Source organism: Toxorhynchites rutilus, chromosome 2, assembly GCF_029784135.1.
Source record: "Toxorhynchites rutilus septentrionalis strain SRP chromosome 2, ASM2978413v1, whole genome shotgun sequence".
NCBI classification, from domain to species: domain Eukaryota; kingdom Metazoa; phylum Arthropoda; class Insecta; order Diptera; family Culicidae; genus Toxorhynchites; species Toxorhynchites rutilus.
This window is the reverse complement of record NC_073745.1, coordinates 325797117-325817534: the sequence shown is the minus strand read 5'-3', so window position 1 is coordinate 325817534 and position 20418 is coordinate 325797117. Positions and strand designations below refer to the sequence as shown.

Below are 20418 nucleotides of genomic sequence, written 5' to 3'. Positions count from 1 at the left end.
CTGAACACCTCTCAATATTTTACGAAAGAAAAAAGGAAGAGCCAATCCCAAGCCCGTGTGCTGAAGCCCGATCTCATCGCTTGCACATGGAAGGGTTGTGAGGAAGAGAAAATCGATACACGTCTCTCGAAAATAAAGTGCGCACACTGGAAGTCTGGGTAAGACTGTCACCCTTTGAGTGGAGTAAGCCCAGCATGATTTCCGATTAGTTGAAGATTATTGGGACATGTTTTCCGTCTATTTCAGACGCCTCGCAGCTCCCAAGAAAATTGAATCGTAAGAGTTGGTCTGAGGAGAACCTCACCTTTGCAAAAGAGGCTTTCGTTGGTGGAGTTTCTGTCAAATGTGCTCCCAAGACTTTGGAATCCCGAAGTCTACATTACAGGATCACGTTTTGTGAAAGGTGGCAAGCTCGAACCTAGTACCTAGATTCCATCGAACTAGTAATTGAATTGTGGTGTGGTTTGAGGTGCTGCATTATAGATTTGCCCAATATAATTTTTTTTTTCATATTCCATGTTCACCGCAGCTTGTTCCGAACATATCTCTGGAATCAGTTAAGCGATTCGAGCCATATTCGATAGCGACAACTTACCTCTTAGAATACTTATCATTTGGCGGTTGCCACATTCAGACTGGTTCAGCTGGTGTCATGTATATTTATTGACAAATTGAGGGTGCCGGTGTGACCCCTCATGGGGTGCCGGTTTCACCCGCACTGGTTGGAGAACTCTGTTTTTATGACAGCTTTGAAAATTGACTATTACTTTCAAAATTTCCGTTTGAAAGCACTAATGTTTCTAATATCTCATGGAAAATAATTTAGACAATGATTCTGTGTGAGAAACATCACAATATGTGCCCTCAGATCTCACAAAACAATACTTTCCCTTATGGGGCCGGGCTTACCCCAGTTCCCCCAAATGATCAAAGTGATCAAAGCTTAATAATAAATGCTCTCGAGCGCCATTCAGTGTTTTCTTTGTCCAGGTCAATCAAGGAGACGAAGTATACAGCCTATCCAAGCTCAAACTCAGTTTATTCTCAATAATGCAAGTATCAAGAGAGTGAATTTGGTTAGTAAGTAAAGCAAATAAATCGTTTGAGTATTCTCAGTATAAACCGGAAGAGTAAATTTCACACAGTTGTGAAATGTTTTCAACTACAGGTGAACCAGCCCGAGAGTATATTCATCCAAGAGCGCATGAAGTGTTCGATAAATAGCCACTATAAAAGTTCAACTTTGTAATATGTGAGGATGCTCTCAATTGATCGAATAAGCTGGAAGAAATTAAAATTCATATTCATCTTATGAAAGGTTATCCAGTTCCAGAGAAGTGGTTCTCATTTTTCTACCAAGAACTACTTCCTCAGCTGCTGTCACATCCCATCTCCAGCGTGTCGAGTGATAGTTTGACTGGACCTCAACAGCTTCGCCGATGCCACGACAGTTTTTGCCAAGGACTCTATCAAATCTAGACGCGAATCCTACAGGTATTTCACAGTTCCCCTCCACACAAATACACACACCACCCCACATCGTTTGTGTTTGTTCCACCAGTCCGGCATTGTTTTGATTCCATCCGCGCGAGCGAAAAGTGTGGCACAAAATCGTCGCGCACACCACGCTTTCGTTCGGAGATGTGGCTCTCGAAGCTTTTGTTCCAGCGTGATTGCGCCTCAGTACCGAATCGTGCGCGAAGGTGTTCGCTTGCAGCTATTAGGCGCTGGAGAGCTTCTCGTGGCGGGTCGTGTGTAGTGTGGGTGTAATCACATTGCTGGCTGTCACCTGATGAGGATATGTACGTTTTCGAGTGTTCTTCGCGAAAGAAATTTGAGAATTGTGCATGAATAGTTGTTGTTTCGCATTCCCTTCTCGACGGTGAAAGGTTATCCGCGTGAATCAACGATTGTATCGATTGCATCGAGGCCTGTGGGAAACTAATGTCATTTTGTTTTTTTTTTGTGCAGAAACCTTTTAATGTATGAACGCATTAATGTGCGGTGATAAATGTTATCAGTGAAGTGATTCAAAATAGACTGAGAAAAAACGCGTGCAATTATCCAGCGAGAATAGGCGAGAATGAAGAAAAATTGATCTATATTTCACAATTGGATGAGTGTAAATTTGGTGTTTTCCATATAAACGATTGAAACCCGGCAGATTGTTGGGCTATTATGTTGCTCTGATGTAGCAGAATGTTTGTGTAAATGGTTCTATTGACCTCATAAGTGCCGTTTATAATAATGCTCCGAGGATGAAGTGAAAAAGCGCTGCGCAGTGATTCATTTGGTTCTTTTCACACCTAAAAAAAAGTTTTACGAGGCCAACCGTTAGCATTCAGCCGGACGCCAGACAACGATGCTGCGTTGTGTGCCCTCACGCAGAGTCAGAGCTTTCTCTCACGACCGGCAGATGTGATCCAACAGATGAATGAATGATCTCCGAAAATCGCTGCTAAGTAACGGACCCTATGGAAAGGTAAGTTTTTTTTCGTTTTTCAAATGATTCGCTTAATCAGCTTTGCAGCAGTACTTTGCCATTAGAGCCCCGCATTTTATCAGTTGTGGTTTCGTTTGCTGCTGAAATCAAATATTTATATGAACAGCAGCAGGTCGAGGTACTGAAGGGGGTGGTCTAGGGACCGTCAGCAGCCCGTTAGTGACAATCGGTGTTCCACCGTAAACTTGTGTGTTTGCCTATAGTTGCACCCTAGTTTATAACCTAATGTTTACACTAGGAACATTTGTGGTGAACGGAAATTACAGTCAAATGTTTTGAAATCACTTGAAATTATCGAAGGCGAAGAATGCCACTAGATATTGGTTCTCTACATACCGCATGACTGCAGCACAACTGCGACCCAACAGATTCCGCATCTCAACCGGCCTTGTTCGCTGCCAAACTAAGGCATTTATGTCGGCCCGTGAGGCAATGGATAGGTCGACTTCCGACCTTGGGGCGGGTTTTGCGTTCGGTTTACTCCATGCACAACTACTAACTAGTTCGTTCTTTGTCGTGTGAGCAGCACTGGCAATGAGCGCGCAAAGTCGTTATGTTTGTTTGGTTTATGATACCGGTCCGGATTTTGTTCTGTCTCCGTAGCTACAGTGCTGGTTTTGGAGGAATTTCATTGAACAAACTTGCTCTGTGACGTAACATAATGACTTGCACACGATGCACGCTCGAAATAGATTTGTCCATCGGAAAAGTAATTAAGCCTTCTAGCATACTTGTTACGAAAATTGAGAAGGCCTTTTGTGTAGACATAATTGTTCGTCATGAATCCCAGACGTTACATTGACGGCCCAAGAATTGTGAATGAAAAACAGACGGACAATATGAACAATATTCATTTACAACCAAAATGTTAGACGTATGAGAAGCAAAACTAACAACTTCGTGCTCTCCGTCACTGCTTTTTACTACCATTTTGTGGTATCATCAGAGACATGACTTCACAACAATATTACTAATTCGAAACTCGCTATCAGCTATCTCTCGTAGAGTTGGGAGATTCACTGGATCATTCCATGGAAGACGGCAAAGGGCGTAACGGATGAATCTCCTTCGAATGGATTCAAACGTAATCCACATTTTTTGTATGGACACCAAACCACCCAGCTGAATTCCGAAATCGATCGTGAACAGAATAGTTCTTTCATGCAGGTAGGATAGCCAAACTCATATGAGATCAATGGATAATTGAGATTAGAATTATAATTTAATTTTCGTAACATTTCTGATATCACAGTTATTAAACATTATTCCAAATCATTTAGGAGTGATTAAAAGGTATTATGCTATGATTTATCCGGTATTCTGCGTAAGATACGCAATGATATAGCTGTCGTAGTGTGATCCACATAACTCACCTTAGTACACAGTGCGATGCAAACTAATCACTTTAGAAAAGCTTTCCAAAAGGCGGATAACTACCGCTCTCCAACGTCAACTGCCAACTAACCCCAGATCTTTGACGTTTAGGATTCTCAAAATAAATCCACTTTTCATAGCCAGTTATGATCTGATGGAGAAATTACTTCCTTTTGGCGAGCAGCATTCCAAAGGTGATTTTTCCGGGTTTCCTACTGTATTTCGTTTAGCACACGTGAAACCCATTTTCCGATCTTCTGGATCTTCCCATGGCCTTCAAATGTATGGAGATGATCTCATGAGTCACGTTCAATCGATCTGCGAGTTGTTGTTGCGTTATCTTTCGTCCAAAAGTGCTTGCAGTTCACTGTCCTCGAACTTTTTTCGGAAGATTCCCACGCTCTTTGATTCTCTCATCAAAATCACTATTTTTAACTTTTTTGAACCAATCAAAGTACTGCAATTTTTCATGTGCATGTTCATCGTACGCTTTGACAATCATACGATGTGATTCGGCAGCAACTTTAGTTAAATGATAGCAGAAAATAAATACTTACCGCAAATCGTACAAATCGTAATCCAGTCTGCTCCGTCCGAAACGAGACCCCAGCGAAATTATGGAAAATAGGAGTTGGGTGTCAAAGAACAATTCGTAGAGTGGTTAGGGATCCTTAATTTGGTTGATAAAAACAATAAAGTTTATTATGAATTTTTGGGACAAAATTTATAAAAACACCTTCAAAACCACTATTTTTTAAGTTTCACTTCCAAAATGTTACTTAACCATTTGAATACGGGGGAGCGCGATAGCGCTCTTCTTGTTCTATGTTATTATTTTTGACTCAGCACCTCTTAACGTAGGATTTCGTCTTTCGGGGACATTTTTTAAAGAGAACTTCACGCGTTTTGTGCAGTAAACCATAATCTTGAATGAAATTGTTTAAATATTATTTTTCATTATTAAAAAAAAAATTATTCATGTATAGATAAGAGAGTTCATGTTAGTAAATTTTATAAACCTAACTTTTTATGTGTTTTTTTCCTATTAATACAACTTTTGTGACCTAATCAGTTATCTAAGCTCTTTAGTATTTTTTTAAATATACCCAAACTCATCGCATTTTTGGCATATGCTAACAAAATTTGCTCCGCACTCAAACGGTGAAATCCACTAATTTAGATGTTAAAGATTTATATCCTGTACTAATTTTTTGTCATCCTCCAAACGGAAGCAACAGAATCGTCGTTAGTAGCGTACTTTTTATTGTAGAGCCAGTTGAAGCAAACAGAACCCGTAACACAAAAATGTTCTATAACTCTGTCATTGTTAAAATTCTACGCATATGAATGATTTTTTTTACTCAAATATGATCGTCTATCACCTCATGAGAAATTCTGCATAAAACTATTTTTTTATGTAGGAAAGGTGACTTTGAGAGGATGAAAAAAAGCAAATTATATATTTTTCAAAAGTACATGAAAATTTGTTGTTTTTCTTAATTTTCTGTCGAACATTGACTGGTTTCTTTTCTGTAGCATTCTAAGAACGCCGAATACCGTTCTGTCTCAAATTCCGAACACTTAAGCTGTGAGGGCCATTAAACAGTGTCTCATTACTCAAAATGGTACTTTTTCGCGAAATTAATTTGATTTTTGGATACAGCAGAGCCTTATTTTTCATTTTACTTCAAAAAAAATTGATTTACAAATATATTTTCATGGTGAAAAACTAAAAACTACATTAATTGCATTTGTCTCAAATTCCGATCACTATTTATGTCACTGATTCGTATTCCGAACATTTTTCTCTCAAATGCCGAACAGCAAAAATGCATTTGTTTAAAAAAAAATCATAACTTTTGAATTACTGGACCGATTCAGATAATCGATATATCAAATTAAAGCAAATAAGCTAGTCTTTTGTGGAAAAATATTCCACTCGCAAGAAAATGGGATTTGGTTTTGGTAATTATCGATTGTGTCCGTTTTTTCTAGTTTACATGGTTTCGGGACCAAGGGCGCTGTATATTTTTTATATTTTTTCTCGAAAGCTGAGGATTTTTTACATAACATATCCAAAAATCAGAGGTGTGTTTTTTATCGTTTTTGAGTTATTATGTATTTGCCGGAAAATAGTGTGTTCAAACATTTTCTTTCGGAATCCGATTCATGCATCGAAACTTGATTCAAATTACGAACATTACTTTAACGCTAATTTTAATAAAGATTTTTGCATAACAGATTTTTTTTAACAATTTATAGTAGATTCGTAACGAGATTCTTACCGAACGAACATAAAAACAGCAATTAAAATGGTTTTAACTACAAAAATTTTATCACTAGTTTTCGATAGTGACTTTTTTTGTAAATGTTTAGTATTATAAATTATAGGCAGTATCGATACTTGTAAATGTGTTTTAAAATGAAACCTATGAATCAAAGAATGTAAGGGTTTTCATTATGCAATGATTTAAATTAAATTCTCATTTAAAATTAATGTGTTCGGGATTTGAATCATACGTCGAAATTACTAATTACGATTACTAATTTTAATAAATATTTCTGCATAAAATATAATTTTTTTCATCCATTTATTGTAGATTCTTACTTTTCTAGCTCTTAACACGAAAACAGAAAAAAACTACAAAAACTGAAAAAACAACGATGCTTGTTTTTTTTACAAAAGTTGCTAACGCAAAAATTTTATTATTGGTTTTGACTGTCACTTTCTTGCAAATGCTTAATATTCTGAATTGTAGGTTGTATCGATACCTGTAAATGATGTTTAAATGAAGCCTATAGCCCAAAGAATGCCAAGGCTCTAATTTTTCAATCATTCTTTTTTTTCATCCATTTATTATGGTCCCTTACCTTTTCTAGCACTTAATATGAAAACAGCAAACAAAATAGTTGAAAAAACTACAAAAACTGAAAAATTAACGATGTTTGTCTTTTACGGAATTTGCTAACGCAAACATTTCATCATTGGTTTTGACTGTGACTTTCTTCACAAATGCTGAATATTATAGATTATAGGCTGTATCGATACCTGTAAATAATGTGGAAATGTAGCCCATAACCCAAAGAATGTCAAGGCTCTCATTATTTAACTATTTATAACATTAAAGTTCAGTAAATTTACATTTAAAATTAAGTGTTCGGAATTTGAATCATGCAAAGAAACATGATTCAAATTCCGAACACTACTTCAATACAAATTTTAATTAATGTTTCTGCATAAAATATCATTTTTTCATCCATTTATTGTAGATTCTCACCTTTTCAGCACCCAACATGAAAAAAAGCAAACAAAAAAAGTTGAAAGAACTACAAAAACTGAAAAATTAACGATGCTTGTTTTTACGCAATTTGCTCACGCGAGCATTTTATCTTTGGTTTTGACTGTCACTTTTTTGCAAATGTTTAATATTTCAAATTATAAGGTATATCAATACCTGTAAATGATGTTAAAATGTAGCTTATACCTCAAAGAATGTCAGGGCCGTCATTATTCAATTATTTATAACATTAAAGTGTAGTAAATTTACATTTGAAAATTAAGTGTTCGTGAATTTGAGACTGTTCGGAATATGAGACAAAACGGTATCCGCGAACGCTAATTCCACAACATTTTTCTTCAATTCATGTGTTTGTTAGTCTCAACCGCAGAGGCTTTACGGAGCTGATATTTTTTATTTGTTCGTGCACATTTCCATAGGCATCTACAATGAAATAGGTGACCTAATGAAAAAATATAAAAATACGGGTCTAATATTTTGCGATAAGGAACAATACTACCAATTTTTCCGAAAACCTGAGAACCACAATATAGGTTTGAGGTTTGACCTTAAAATCCTTTATCATTTTCGATTCACAACAACGGAACACTAAGCTCAATGCCGTCAACGCGAATTCCACTCAGGCTAAAGGTCACGAGTTCAATTCTCACTCCCGACATTCTTCCGAAATGGAAGCAAAGTGATGAACCAGCCAAAGTGTTGAAAGTCACTATAATACACTCTATAAGACCACCCTGAATATATTGCGTTGTAACACAAACAGTTGGAATTTCAACAAGATATGTTCATACATTGTTGAATGCTTATAATAAAGCACAATGGAATCGCTTTTTACGCGGGGGATACGTGCCGCGTAAATTCCAAAATCCGCGTGAAAATAAACCGCGTAAATTTCAAAATTCGTGTTAAAAATCTAACAAACAGTGAATGATAATGCAACCCATATTTTTTGCATGCTACAATCATGATATATGTATCTACCTTTATTTCTGTCTTTATTTTTTTCTAATCAGTGATACAATACAAACTTATTTCGTGAAAAGTCACAAAAATTAGCACATTAAATCTGTTAACACTGGAGTCACTTTTTACGCGGTTGATAAGTGCCGTGTAAAAAAAACGCGTAAATTTCGAGATCCACGTCAAATAAACCGCGTAAATTTCGAAATCCGTGTAAAAAAACCGCTTAAGAAAAGCCGCATAAAAAAACCACAGGAAAAGCGACTTCAGCGTATGTTTAATGTCAATTTCTTTCAAAGGCGTCAATTGTTTAATTATTGATTTTAAATATGATAATTTCAGCTGTCCAGTTTTTATAAGACCATTTCAAAATTTATCGCCAGATTTACAAGTCGATAATTGGTAATCTTGCCATTTCGTTTAATAACCTGAAAAATTCGTGTTGGCATACTAATTACCAAATTCTGCAGAACGGATTTCTCGATACTTTCCCTTTCCCATGTACCGCTTTCCCTCAGTGTAGATTCTGCGTACAAGGATCCCCCTAAAATTCCCGGCCAGTCCAAAAAATTATAGGAGGTTGTGTCCAAGACACGACCGAATTGTTGACGTCAAACTACGCTGCTGTTTTATATAAGTAGCTTGTTTATAACTTCAGATATTATTTTATAATGCTGTGAAATTTTAGAAATAACTGATAAAGAATGGTATGATTGCCCTCAAATCGTTTTTTTTATTGTATAATTAGTTAACGATAATTGATTGATAATTCATTCTTGCCCTCGCAGAACAATATACTAGGTGATAGTATGTCGCAATTTGTTTCATGTCAATACATTGAAAATTTACCTCGAACACTATTCCAGTGACCTATTTCGCAGTTTATATAGACTAAAGTCGATTATATACTTGTTGCACCAGTACCATTATTCTACATCTCATAACTACATCAATAATTTTTCGCACCGCATGGAAACAACAACAATGACAATACTTGCAAGTATCAAATATCATGCTAAATGTTATTTAGTATTGTCTCAGTGGAATCACACATTTAGGTATCGTTCGTACAACGTAAGCCAAGCGCCAAACAAGCGTTCGCCATATCATCCATACAGAGCCATACATTGGTGGCTTGAAGCTACTAGTAATATAAACTCTTCTCATCATTTTGCGCTATCTTCAAAAGAAACGCTTCTGTTAATATCACTGGCATCGAAAAAAGTTGCATTACTTTCTCATGATCAAGATAAGCGCAGATGTCATCCTTAGTGGAGAAAGTTTCGCTACTGGCAAGCGAAACCAAATCACATACAAAATTCCAGACATTTACTTTCTTGGTGACTAAATAAATAAAATAAACTCTTTCTGTTAATCTCACCAACCTCGAAAAGAGTAGCATTGCTTCATTATATTCAAGACTAGCGCAAATGCAATCCTAGTTGAAGGCAGTTTTGCGAGTGATACGCGATCCCAAATAACTAATAACATTCCAGTACGACATTCAAGATCCTTGGTATTCCTCAAGTATTTTTTTGGCGCACAACCTTAACGCCTGCTTCGCCATAGTGTCAGTTCAATGCATTGGTGTAATGTCAAAGACACCAACGAAGCATTTATGATGACGGAAAAAAAAAATTAACTGCTTGGAAAAAGGCTGAACAGGCCGACGATAGCCTAGCTTGATGATTCCCCACACAATTGTGTAGCTCAGAACCTTAATGCAATGGCGTCAGTTTGATGCAATGATTGCAATGCCAGAGACATCAGCGAATGAGTAATTTGGTCGCGTCCACAGCTCAATCCGAAACGAGGACATGTGCTGACGCAAAACAAGGAAGAACAAGCGATATTCATTGCTTTGAATACAGAACGAGACTGAAAGTTTGCCTTCCTTCCTTGCTTGTTGAATTAAAGAGACTTTAAATTTCTTCAGTTCCTTCGTCTCTAACCTTCAAAAAGGCAATTGGAAAACTTTATTTTTTCCGCGGATATTTTCCTCCACCATCATTGCATTGAGCAAGGCATTCGATCCCTCGCCGCCCAGCTCACTCAGCAATGATGTTGTCCTGTCGGTGTCCTCACGAAGAATGAAAGTTTGCCTCAGCGAGATCCATTGTTTATACTCTAGGGCAGGGGTTTTCAGATTTTTTTTATGGTAGAGCACTTTTTATAGCAAAAACATTTGACAGAGCACCTGCATTTAATAGGCAATAAAACAAATCCTATTTGCAATGACACTACTCAAATGGGAACAACTCGGTTTCGATTGAGTGTCACAGTTACACGACATCTGACCCGGACCCGGACAAGATAAATCACTATATGCCAAGTGAAATAGATTGAAGAATGTTTTCTTCAAGGTGCGTTTTCAAGTCGGAGCATTTGTTGTAACTTTGAGGAGTATAAATTTCCCTCAAAGCACCATTTGAAAACCCCTGCTTAGAGTTTAGGCAAATATTCCCCTTCGTTCTTCTTCTTTTCCTTTGTTCACAGAGACTTTGAATCTTACGATTTTCCCTTCGTTGCTCGTCGATAAGTTGCTCGTTATTGACAGCTTACAAATCAGCAGAACAAATGTATGGGGAAATGGAAACGCTTATAGTTTTCATGAATTTTAACCATTTACACACCAGGAGATTGTAATTTGGTATGTAAAAATCCGTTCGCGACAAAAATAGTTCTTAACGTTAACTTTATTTCATATAACCTGTGACCTGTTTTCTGATTTGGCACCCTTAATGAAAGACGTAGTTCTACGTTAAAATATGTTTTTGGTCCTTATTTATTGCTTAGTTTTCTTGCCGGTATGAATTGTAGCATTGTTTTGTTGGAATGTGAATTTTTTGCGACGATATCCACGCAAAAACGGTAGGAGAGAGGATTCCAGAACATGTATGTAATCCTTGCTATTCATTTTGAATGATGTGAAAGCTATCTTGAGCTTCCCGGCTGCACAGAATCCCTCCCAAACCATGCACAAGCCTTCACCGAAGATCCTGGTTGACAAATACTGTTCCTCCTTCCGTAAATCTCGCCAGTACCCGTTGAAACCATCAGGACCATCCAAATTGAACTTTTTTTCGTCACTGAAGATAACCTATACATTGAAGAGCTTCTCGTTATGGTATATAGCTAGATGTATTTATTCCTCCGTGCGACGAACAAACGATGATGATGAAAACTATTATTAATACGACGATGACAACAACGATTACAATGATTACAACATCAAAACAACATAAAATGAAATGTAACTCAAAATGAAATGTAAAAATAATACATACACAACCCTATTCACACACGCCAACATTACATGTAACAGCAACACTGGCAACATACCGAACTTCAATGTCAAACCAAATCACACGAATATACACACACACTCCTACAAACTACACGAATACACACACTCATACACGCGCACAACTGACACAGAAAACACACAACACGTGTAAGAAAAGAAGTAGGTTTTTTCTACTGACGTTCGTGTCGGTTTTTCCTACCGAACAGAAGCATGTTGAAATTACACCAGTGCGGACGTTTTTTAATTTGCGCTTCAGAAACAATTAGTTTGTCTTCCACCGTCTACATCTTTTTGTTCCGTCGACCGTATCACCTACCAGCTGGGACCCATCGTGGGACGCGGACAACGCCAGCTTCGGAGGGTAAAGTATTCTTTTGGAAACATTCTTTGTCGTGACATACCATGCCCCACTGTCGGTTCATGTGAGCTTTGGCAAAACTCAGACGTCGTCCAATGTGAGAAGTTATGAGCTTAGGAGCTTTAACCTTTCAGGTCCTCTTTATGTAAGGACTTCTAACCAAAACTTGAGGAATTGTCACCCTGGAAATATTCAAATTCAATAATTGCTTTATTTGCATAAGCGATTATGATGTATTCGAAGCTGATCAAAACAACGGAAAATGTAACCGGTCTTATACACACTTGAGATTTGAAAAATACATAAACATTTGTTCACGCTCAGCGCTTGCACACGCACATATGAAAATCGTGCAGCGTATAGGGCTCTTGCTACACATACATACAGAGCATCCGTTGGGCGAACATCATTTGTTTACATTCGTAGCTTCTATGCAGCAGAAGCGGATTCATTATCAATCGACGTTCTTGTAGATGATTTCAATATAGGGCGCTTGCAGCGTGCATATGTATTAGTAGTCTGTTGGGCAGGCAAAAGTGACAGCTGCATATGATTAACATGGATCGACAAGAGTAAGTTTTGTTTAAATAATTATTTTAGCGTAACAGAAACAAAAATTACGCATCACTCTATATTTACATCATGCTAAGATATGTGTATTCAAATATTTAATTTTAGCGTAAAAGCCAGATACGCAGAAAAAATTAAAAAATTCTGTTTTGGTTACGACCCGTATCAATGGATGCAGCATGAATATTCAAAAAGTGCCTTACCAAAAAATGTGACTTATTACGACCTAGTGGAATATCTTGTAAATCGCGAAAGTCCGTATACCCGGAAATGCTTTAAGGCCTTCAAGAGCTTGGACGCATACAAAAATTTCAAGGCGGGATGGGTACAATTTTTAGGTTCCAGATACGTCGATTCTGGTTTTTGTATTGTGTTTGCTCAGGTAAGTTTTGTATATTCTCAGTAAAGAAAATTACTCACTATACGATGTTGCAGGTGAAGCATTCCCAAAAATTTAACCTAAAGCCTACATCTACCTGGGTGTCGGTAGATCCCACAGGAACAGTTCAAACTGCACATTGCAATTGTATGGCAGGATTAGGTGAAGTGTGTTCTCATGTAGGCTCTGTGCTTTTTGCTCTCGAGTGCTGGTCCCGTAAAGAAGTAAATGAAAATGAACCTTCGTGTACAGATATACTTAATCGGTGGTTGGTTCCACCGAAAAAAGCGGTTAATTGTGGCGAAATTAAAGACATATTCAGCCAGAAAGATCAACCAGTTTCCAGATATGATTTCCAGATACCCGAATGCCCTGCGAAAGAGTTGAATGTATTTATACGTAAATTGATCGATAACGGAGAAAATCCATCAGTTGGCCAATTTATGGAAAATACAAGAAAGCATTCGAATGTGAACTCGAGCCTTTGTGACATTGATCTTTATCCGAATATGTTAAAAATCCTTTTCTGCCAATTTTTTGATCCAAATTTAAGAGGAAAGTCGCTCAACGAGCTTCGCGAAATAGGGAATAGTAAATTGAGGAATATGCGTTATACAAGACCCCTTGTTCGTAAAATAGCACGAGTTTCACAAAGTTCAAGTTGGTTCTGGGAAAAATTTCGCGTTGGAAAAATAACTGCATCTACATTTAAAGCAACCACAAGAACGCCGATTGATAATCCTTCAATGCACCTAATTAGAAAAATTTGCTATCCCGAAGATTATCGTTTTTCAACACCTGCGACGAGATATGGATGTACCCATGAGAAGGATGCGTTAAAGACATATGGTTCAAAAATGGCAGCTGAACATTTAAATTTCCATTATTCTTCTTCTGGTCTACACTTAGTTGAGAAAAAACCATTTTTCGGAGCATCACCGGATGCAATCGCCGTTTGTGATTGTTGTGGAGAGGTTTCTGTGGAAATCAAGTGCCCTCATTGCCTGCGAGACGGTAAAACAATAAAAGAATATGTGACTAGGCCAGATAGTCCTATTCAAATTACGGAAACAGGATATAAAATGAACCACAATCATCAGTACTTCTATCAAGTGCAAATGCAGATGTATATACTTAATGTTAAGTTTTGCGACTTTGTTGTTTGGACAAACAAGGAATTGGTCATACTGCGAGTGGACCGAGACGACACATTTTTGAAGAAAGAGTTGATAAAAGCCGAAAGTTTCTTCAGATTGGTTATTATGCCTGAACTTTTAGGCCAATACTATACAGGAGGGTATTTTAAAGATAGATTGTGAAAAAAGGGAAATTACGAAATAATATTTTGACTGCCAATGTATTATGTATGTATTAAACTCAAATAAATGTATATAAAAATTCAATAAAATGTAGTAATTTATTTCGGTACAATGATTAATCTTCAGGGACTACAGAGGGGCAAAGGTTAACTAGACAACAACAATTTGTCACAATTTGATCCACTAGTGAAGTTTCACAAAAGTTTTAAGTATTCTTCAGAGTGCTTATTGGAAACTTGTTCTTGTATAGTATCTTATACTTATTCCGAACCTGCGCAATCACTCGCTCTACATGAATCCTAACATTTGCTAATTTCCGTGTGTTTTCAATATCAAGAGGGTGCAACTGATCTTGACCAACAGTAAAAGCAGGTAACAGTAATTCAACTCCAGCACTTTCAACGTGATTTCTTATTAGGAATCCCCTATCTGCCATGATATAATCTCCTTTTTGCATTCTACTTAACATACCGGATTTTTCAGTGATAAATTTATCACTTGCTCGGCCACCAAATCCATTTGATATGAATATAATGGATCCATTAGGAGCGATTCCGATTAGGTATTTAACAGTATGTGAATGTTTATAATTAGACCACATTTGAGCAGCTTGTAAAACGTCACTGGGCTTCTCAGTGAGCACCTCGAAGCAATCTATAACGACTGAGACCTTATTACCGAAATGTCGCTTGAAACACTCTGGCATCGAATTTTGTACCGATTCACGAGACGGCCAACTGACAAGCCCTTTCATTCGTTGAAACATGACGTATATACATTTACGAAAATATCTAGAGACAGTACTAACGTGAACTCCACTCATGTACGCAATTAATGTCAGATCTAAATCTAGCCTAAGCTTAGCTAAAGTAAAAATAAAAATTTGAAATTTCGTTATCTTACACGAACCAGTCGGTTGTGGGAAATAAGGTTCTAAAAACCCAAATAAAAACTTAAAAACATTGTAGTTTAGTCCTGTAAAATATTTACATTTGTCATCATTCTGACTAAAATCTTCGAAACTAGTGCATAGAAATGGGTGGTGCTTTTCTCTCATAATTTCTATTTCACATTGCAATTTTTTTATTTCTTCTTCGAGCACTGTTTCTCTGTCCACCGGACCTGGAGCCGTCAGCAAATCTTCCTCCGGAATCGTTTCCAACGTCTTTCGGATAGCCTCCTTTACTTCACTCCGCCTAGTCAAACACTCAAATCTGTCCTTAGCAGCAGATGTCATCCGATTTTTGTAACCTAATTTCTGGTTCGGTACCCAATCAGGATTCATTTCATCTAAAAGATCAGCACTTTGACCTGAATGAAGAAAAAAACGTTATGACAAGTTTAATGAGAACAAATTTTCATTTTTACCTGAAAGGAAATGCTGCGAGCAAACCACCGTTGATGGCCATTTTTCTGGCACCAAATCAATCCGCTTCAATGCATTTGTCCATGCAATTTGGCGCTTTTCGGACAACTCTTTTCTCTTGGCGCTACGCTTATCCACCGCGGGGAAGCGGAACCATTTTTCCCCGTCACGATCGCCGCGTTTGTTGCACCCAAAAACTGCACACGTCCTAGGCACTAATTAATGCAATGAAATCATATTATTTCAAATGTCTGTCGTTGGCAGATATTTCAGAATGTACTTACTGGTTATTATTTATCAAATGTAGGGATATGTTTTACAAAAAAAATATTTTTAGCTCTCCAATTTAATTTTTCAAATCTCACTCCACTGCTGCTGCATAGAAACTACGAATGTCAACAAACGTTTGTGTGCCCAACACATGCTCTGCATGTATGTGTAGCAAGAGCCCTATAGTTGCGATCTTTCTATTTGCGCGAAATATTTCATAGAGCTAACATGAACTTTGTGAAACAGTTAGGCAAGCCATTTACCGTTCTTGTTCGGTGTGACGCATATTGTTTAACTTACCAGCACCTATTTCGCGATGTTCATTGAGCGACTTTCTCACTAAATTTGAATCGAAAAAATAACAGGAAAGGATTATCAGCATGTTCGGACCTAGATTCAAGACACAGAGGCTCGAGCTCACGTTCGAATGCTTCATTGTATTTTCCATGAATTAACCAATTGATGGATTTTCTTCGTTTCCGATCAATTTTCTTATAACCATATTTCACTTCTCCGCAGAGCATTCAGTTACCCGGAAATCATATCTGAGGGTTGGTTGATCTTTCTGGCTGAATATGTTCCTAATTTCAACATAATCATCTGCTTTTTTGGCGAAACTAACCACCGATTAAGGATATCTGCAATATGCATTGTTTTTGAATAATCAATCTGCTTCCATTGATATGGATCATAGCCATAACAGAAATTTCTATTTTTCTCCGCTTTGACGCTAAAAGTAAATATTTTTATGTAAAGAGACATATATTCGCATGTTATTAATATGTTATTAATATGTTATTAATATATCTCTAAGGGGGGGCTGCCATACAAATGAAACACAAATTTCTGTATTACTCGGAAATTAACCAAGCAAACGAAACCAAAGTTGGCATGTGGAGGTTTTAGGATGCAATAAATGTTTCTATGGTGTTAAGATACTCCTTCCCCCTCTCTTAGAGGGGGCTGCCGTACAAATGAAACACAAATTTTTGCATTACCCGAGAATTAATCAAGCAAATTAAACCAAATTAGGCATATGGAAACTTTAGGGTGTAATGAATGTTTCTATGGTGGTTAGATACCCCTCCCCCCTCTCTTAGGGGTGGCTGCCATACAAATAAAACACAAATTTCTGCATTACTCGAGAATTAATCAAGTAAATGGGCGGGACGAAGTTTGCCGGGTTAGCTAGTATTAAATAAAACTAAAGCACAGAATCGCAAAAAACATGTTCAAAAGTGTCTGCTCTTTTTGTTCCAAAGCGTCAATGACCTTCTTTCGTCCCCGTTTTCAATAGTCATTGGGTATTCGGAATAGCGAGCGATCGGATGACGAAATTATGCAATTTCTTTCTACCGCCTGCATCCGTATGAAAACGGACCAATGTCGGCGAATGAATCATCATTACCGTCGTGTGTCATTATCGGAAAGATCATACGCTAATCAAGCTAATCAAGATATTTTGACACAGACAACTTTAATCCGCATTTAGTCAACGATTATTCAGATAACGTTTGTCGATCATCTTGTGCTTCAATTGTGACTCACTGAGACCCCTGATATGCCATAGATTTTTTTTCATAGCGCCGCAATCCATCACACAGTGTTTTCGATATCACTTTTTTTTCAACTCCGAAGACCAGTTTCAGAACCTCGAGTAGCCACATGATCGCAAGAAACGAACAAATTACCTTCGACACAGCAAGGTCGTAAAGTGTAGCTCGGTGTAGAAAGTGGACGCACACTCTGGAGGCTTGCTGGCTATCTGCTACCCAACCGCCGGATGAGTCACCGCCATACCATCGTCATTTGGTCGTGGAACTGTCCACTGTCCGAGTGGAGGAAGAAGAAATGTCGATTGAACCTGTTTTCGCGAGATTGATTCACTACGTGCGTCTTTCGTCCAGCTCGCAGCCGCAGCTTGCGGATTGCAGCAAAAGTTGATCATACCAGCGGAATCAAAAGAAAGAACGGATCCCTTGCGGGGTTTCCGTCGAATAGCTTTTGCGTGAGTAATCTGCGCTAAGATGCAGACAGAAGCATAGCGCTGATTGGGAAAAATTTCGACGCAATCACAGCTGACCCGAATAATAACGACACTTTTATCAGCTGATGGTTTGCGAAGTTGTTTCATTTCGAGCAATTGCTCATGTATCCTGGTAGATAATAATTGTAAAAAAAAAACATTTTAAGGATTAACATCACACATTACATATGAGATACTGATTCAACATATCTTTTTCCTCAAATTCACGTTTCCAAGCGGAATTTGATCTCTCTTCAACGTATTAAAAGTTGCGTCATTATTATGAGTAATTATCAAATGCGTCATTATCAGCTCTATCATTGATTGTGTTAACCTTTCTTCGTTTTTGTTTTGCGCCGCTTCTGTGTGGTCTTTTTTTTCAAAACAAACGGAACAAGGGTACGCAATGAAAATAATCCAATAGCAATAGCTCTCAATACTTGAGCAACAAAGCAAGGAAGTTCATCTGAGGGATATATAGTAGAAGCAGAGATGCCAACCTCCCTGATTTTTCAGGATTTCCCAGACTTTTTGGCACGCTCCCTGATATCCTGACGAACACTCAATTTTCCCTGATTTTTATAAAATGATCCTGATTTTCCCTGATTTTTTACTTTTTGCTAAATCAGAACAAAAAAATAATTCATAATAAATATACTGGGATCACTGGCAAAGTTCTGTTGGTTGTGTATGAGAACTGTCATAATAGTCTACATTAAAAAGCTTTCCAGTCCGCGCTCATATAATGGTTACTCTTTCTTTCGTTTATCATCTATCTGTTCACGATTTCGAAGGTGTGTATGAGAACGATGAGAACTGTCATAATAGTCTACACTAAAAAGCTTCCCGGTTCGCGCTTTTATAATGCTTACTCTTTCTTTCGATTATACTCTATCTGTTCGCGTTTCCGAAGAAACAGTGTCGATATTTTTCAAATTTTGAAGTTAACGTGAGAGAAATATACTCTATAAAAATCATACGCCCGAAGGTAAATTCGAATGTTATATATTGTTTTATTGTTATTGATGTTTCTAAATTGTCGTAGTTATACTATCACAAATTATACTCGAAAAACGTGTAGTGGTAAAAATGCCTAAAAAAGGACAAGCTCCAGTTGCAAGCGGAAGTTTGCTCAAATATTTCAAAAAAAGCGGTTCGTAAAAAATATAAATCATATGTTGAAGATTATGTTAGTAATCATTGATGATTTTTTTTCCAGAAAATCTTCCAAGTCAGTCGCCTTCGGGAGGAGAGTCGGTTCTGATGGAGGAGTCGATTTCGGAGAAGCAGTCAGTTCAGGAAGAGCAATCGATTCCAGTAGCACGAGAAATAAGTGATTGTGGCAGTGGTCCAACTCTAACCATCGATACGTCAGATGATGACACTGACGACGTCGAGCATTCCGAGCATATTGCAGTAAATAAATCTTCAAATTACGTAAGTAATGGATTTTCGGAGAGTATTCACTCAAATTTCACTCCACTTTTCATTGATTCGATTAGGATGAGCATACTGAACCCCTGTCGAAGAAGCGAAAAAGAGTTGGCCAGAAATACTCCAGAGAATGGGAAAGGCAATTGTCTTGGTTGGCTCCGAGTGCAGATTGTTATTTCGGATTTTGTCGTGTCTGTAAGAAAGACGTAAAAGTTTCCGCTGGTATCAAGGACTTGCTGAAGCACGCCGATACACAAAAGCATCAGCAGAATGAAAGGACACTTAAAGTACCCATGAAGAGCATCGAACAGCTTACGACTTCAAGTCTTAACGAAAAGGTTCGGAATGCTGAATTGCAGATGTGTGCTTGGGGAGCCTCGCGTAATAAGTCCGCTTCCGAAGTTGAGGAATTTGCAGCTATCATGCGTCACATTTGTCCTGATTCGGATATCGCAAAAGGAATCAAGTTGGGACGAACAAAAGTAACCTCTATCATTACTAACGTAGTCGGCGAAGGGTATCATGAAGAACTGATAGCTCATCTCAAAACCGCTAAGTTTAGTTTGATAGTAGACGAGTCCACCGATATTAGCGGAAAAAAATCTCTTGTGTTGATTACGCGGACTTACTTCTGGGAAGGTGATTCTCTAACAATCAAGGATTGTTTTTACAATTTATTTGAAGTTGTCAAAACCGACTCTAGGACTTTGCATGAATTAGTAACCAAGTCATTCAATGAGGATAGGATTCCATACACGGAAAATATGCTTGGATATGGAGCTGATGGTGCAAAAAATATGACAGGGGAAAATTTGTCTCTAGCTGCTTTACTAAAAATTGATTGCCCCTCGCTTTTTGTGATGAAATGTGTTTGCCACAGCATTGCATTGTGCTCTTCCTATGCATGTAAACATATTCCTGATTACGTAGAACAACTTTGTCGGAACATTTATAATTATTTTAGTTGTAGCCCAATGCGTTCGAGCAAATTTAGCGAGATTCAATCGCTACTAGAGCTGAAACCCCTAAAAATGCTACATCCTAGCGCCACACGATGGTTGTCGTTAGAAGGTGTGGTACAGCGAGTTCTGGATCGATTTGATTCACTCAAGACATACTTTGATTGTGCAAAGAGCGTAGATCGAGTCGAAAAGGCGAAAGTTATTTTAATTTACGAAGCATTAAAATCTCCTGATACGAGGCTGTACCTAACATTTTTATCATACATATTGCCAGTTGTAAATCGACTGAAT

The 20418-nt window shown here is 37.7% G+C and overlaps 5 protein-coding genes across 5 annotated transcripts in view; 3 read left to right on the top strand and 2 right to left on the bottom strand.

Moving 5' to 3' along the window:
- LOC129769820 (Bardet-Biedl syndrome 1 protein homolog) overlaps window positions 1–3919 on the bottom strand; it is a 67133-nt gene extending 63214 nt beyond the window's left edge. The window contains exon 1 of the mRNA XM_055772303.1: window positions 3877–3919. The gene's annotated coding sequence lies outside the window, so the exon portion shown is untranslated. The remainder of the gene's footprint in view (window positions 1–3876) is intronic.
- Window positions 1707–20418, top strand: part of LOC129769819 (uncharacterized) — a 266536-nt gene continuing 247824 nt past the window's right edge. The window contains exon 1 of the mRNA XM_055772299.1: window positions 1707–2482. The gene's annotated coding sequence lies outside the window, so the exon portion shown is untranslated. The remainder of the gene's footprint in view (window positions 2483–20418) is intronic.
- On the top strand, window positions 12316–14069 carry LOC129767101 (uncharacterized). Its single transcript, XM_055767723.1, has 4 exons — window positions 12316–12373; window positions 12480–12753; window positions 12807–13341; window positions 13660–14069. Exons 1-4 carry the CDS (start codon window positions 12351–12353, stop codon window positions 14067–14069), a joined length of 1242 nt encoding a protein of 413 aa, XP_055623698.1. The 5' UTR covers window positions 12316–12350.
- LOC129767100 (uncharacterized) lies at window positions 14275–15805 on the bottom strand. Its single transcript, XM_055767720.1, has 2 exons — window positions 15438–15805; window positions 14275–15380 (listed from the first exon to the last, which is right to left on the bottom strand). Exon 2 carries the CDS (start codon window positions 15352–15354, stop codon window positions 14275–14277), a length of 1080 nt encoding a protein of 359 aa, XP_055623695.1. The 5' UTR covers window positions 15355–15380; window positions 15438–15805.
- On the top strand, window positions 18324–19375 carry LOC129767099 (uncharacterized). Its single transcript, XM_055767719.1, has 2 exons — window positions 18324–18884; window positions 18951–19375. The coding sequence occupies exons 1-2, from the start codon at window positions 18821–18823 to the stop codon at window positions 19373–19375; spliced, it is 489 nt and encodes a 162-aa protein (XP_055623694.1). The 5' UTR covers window positions 18324–18820.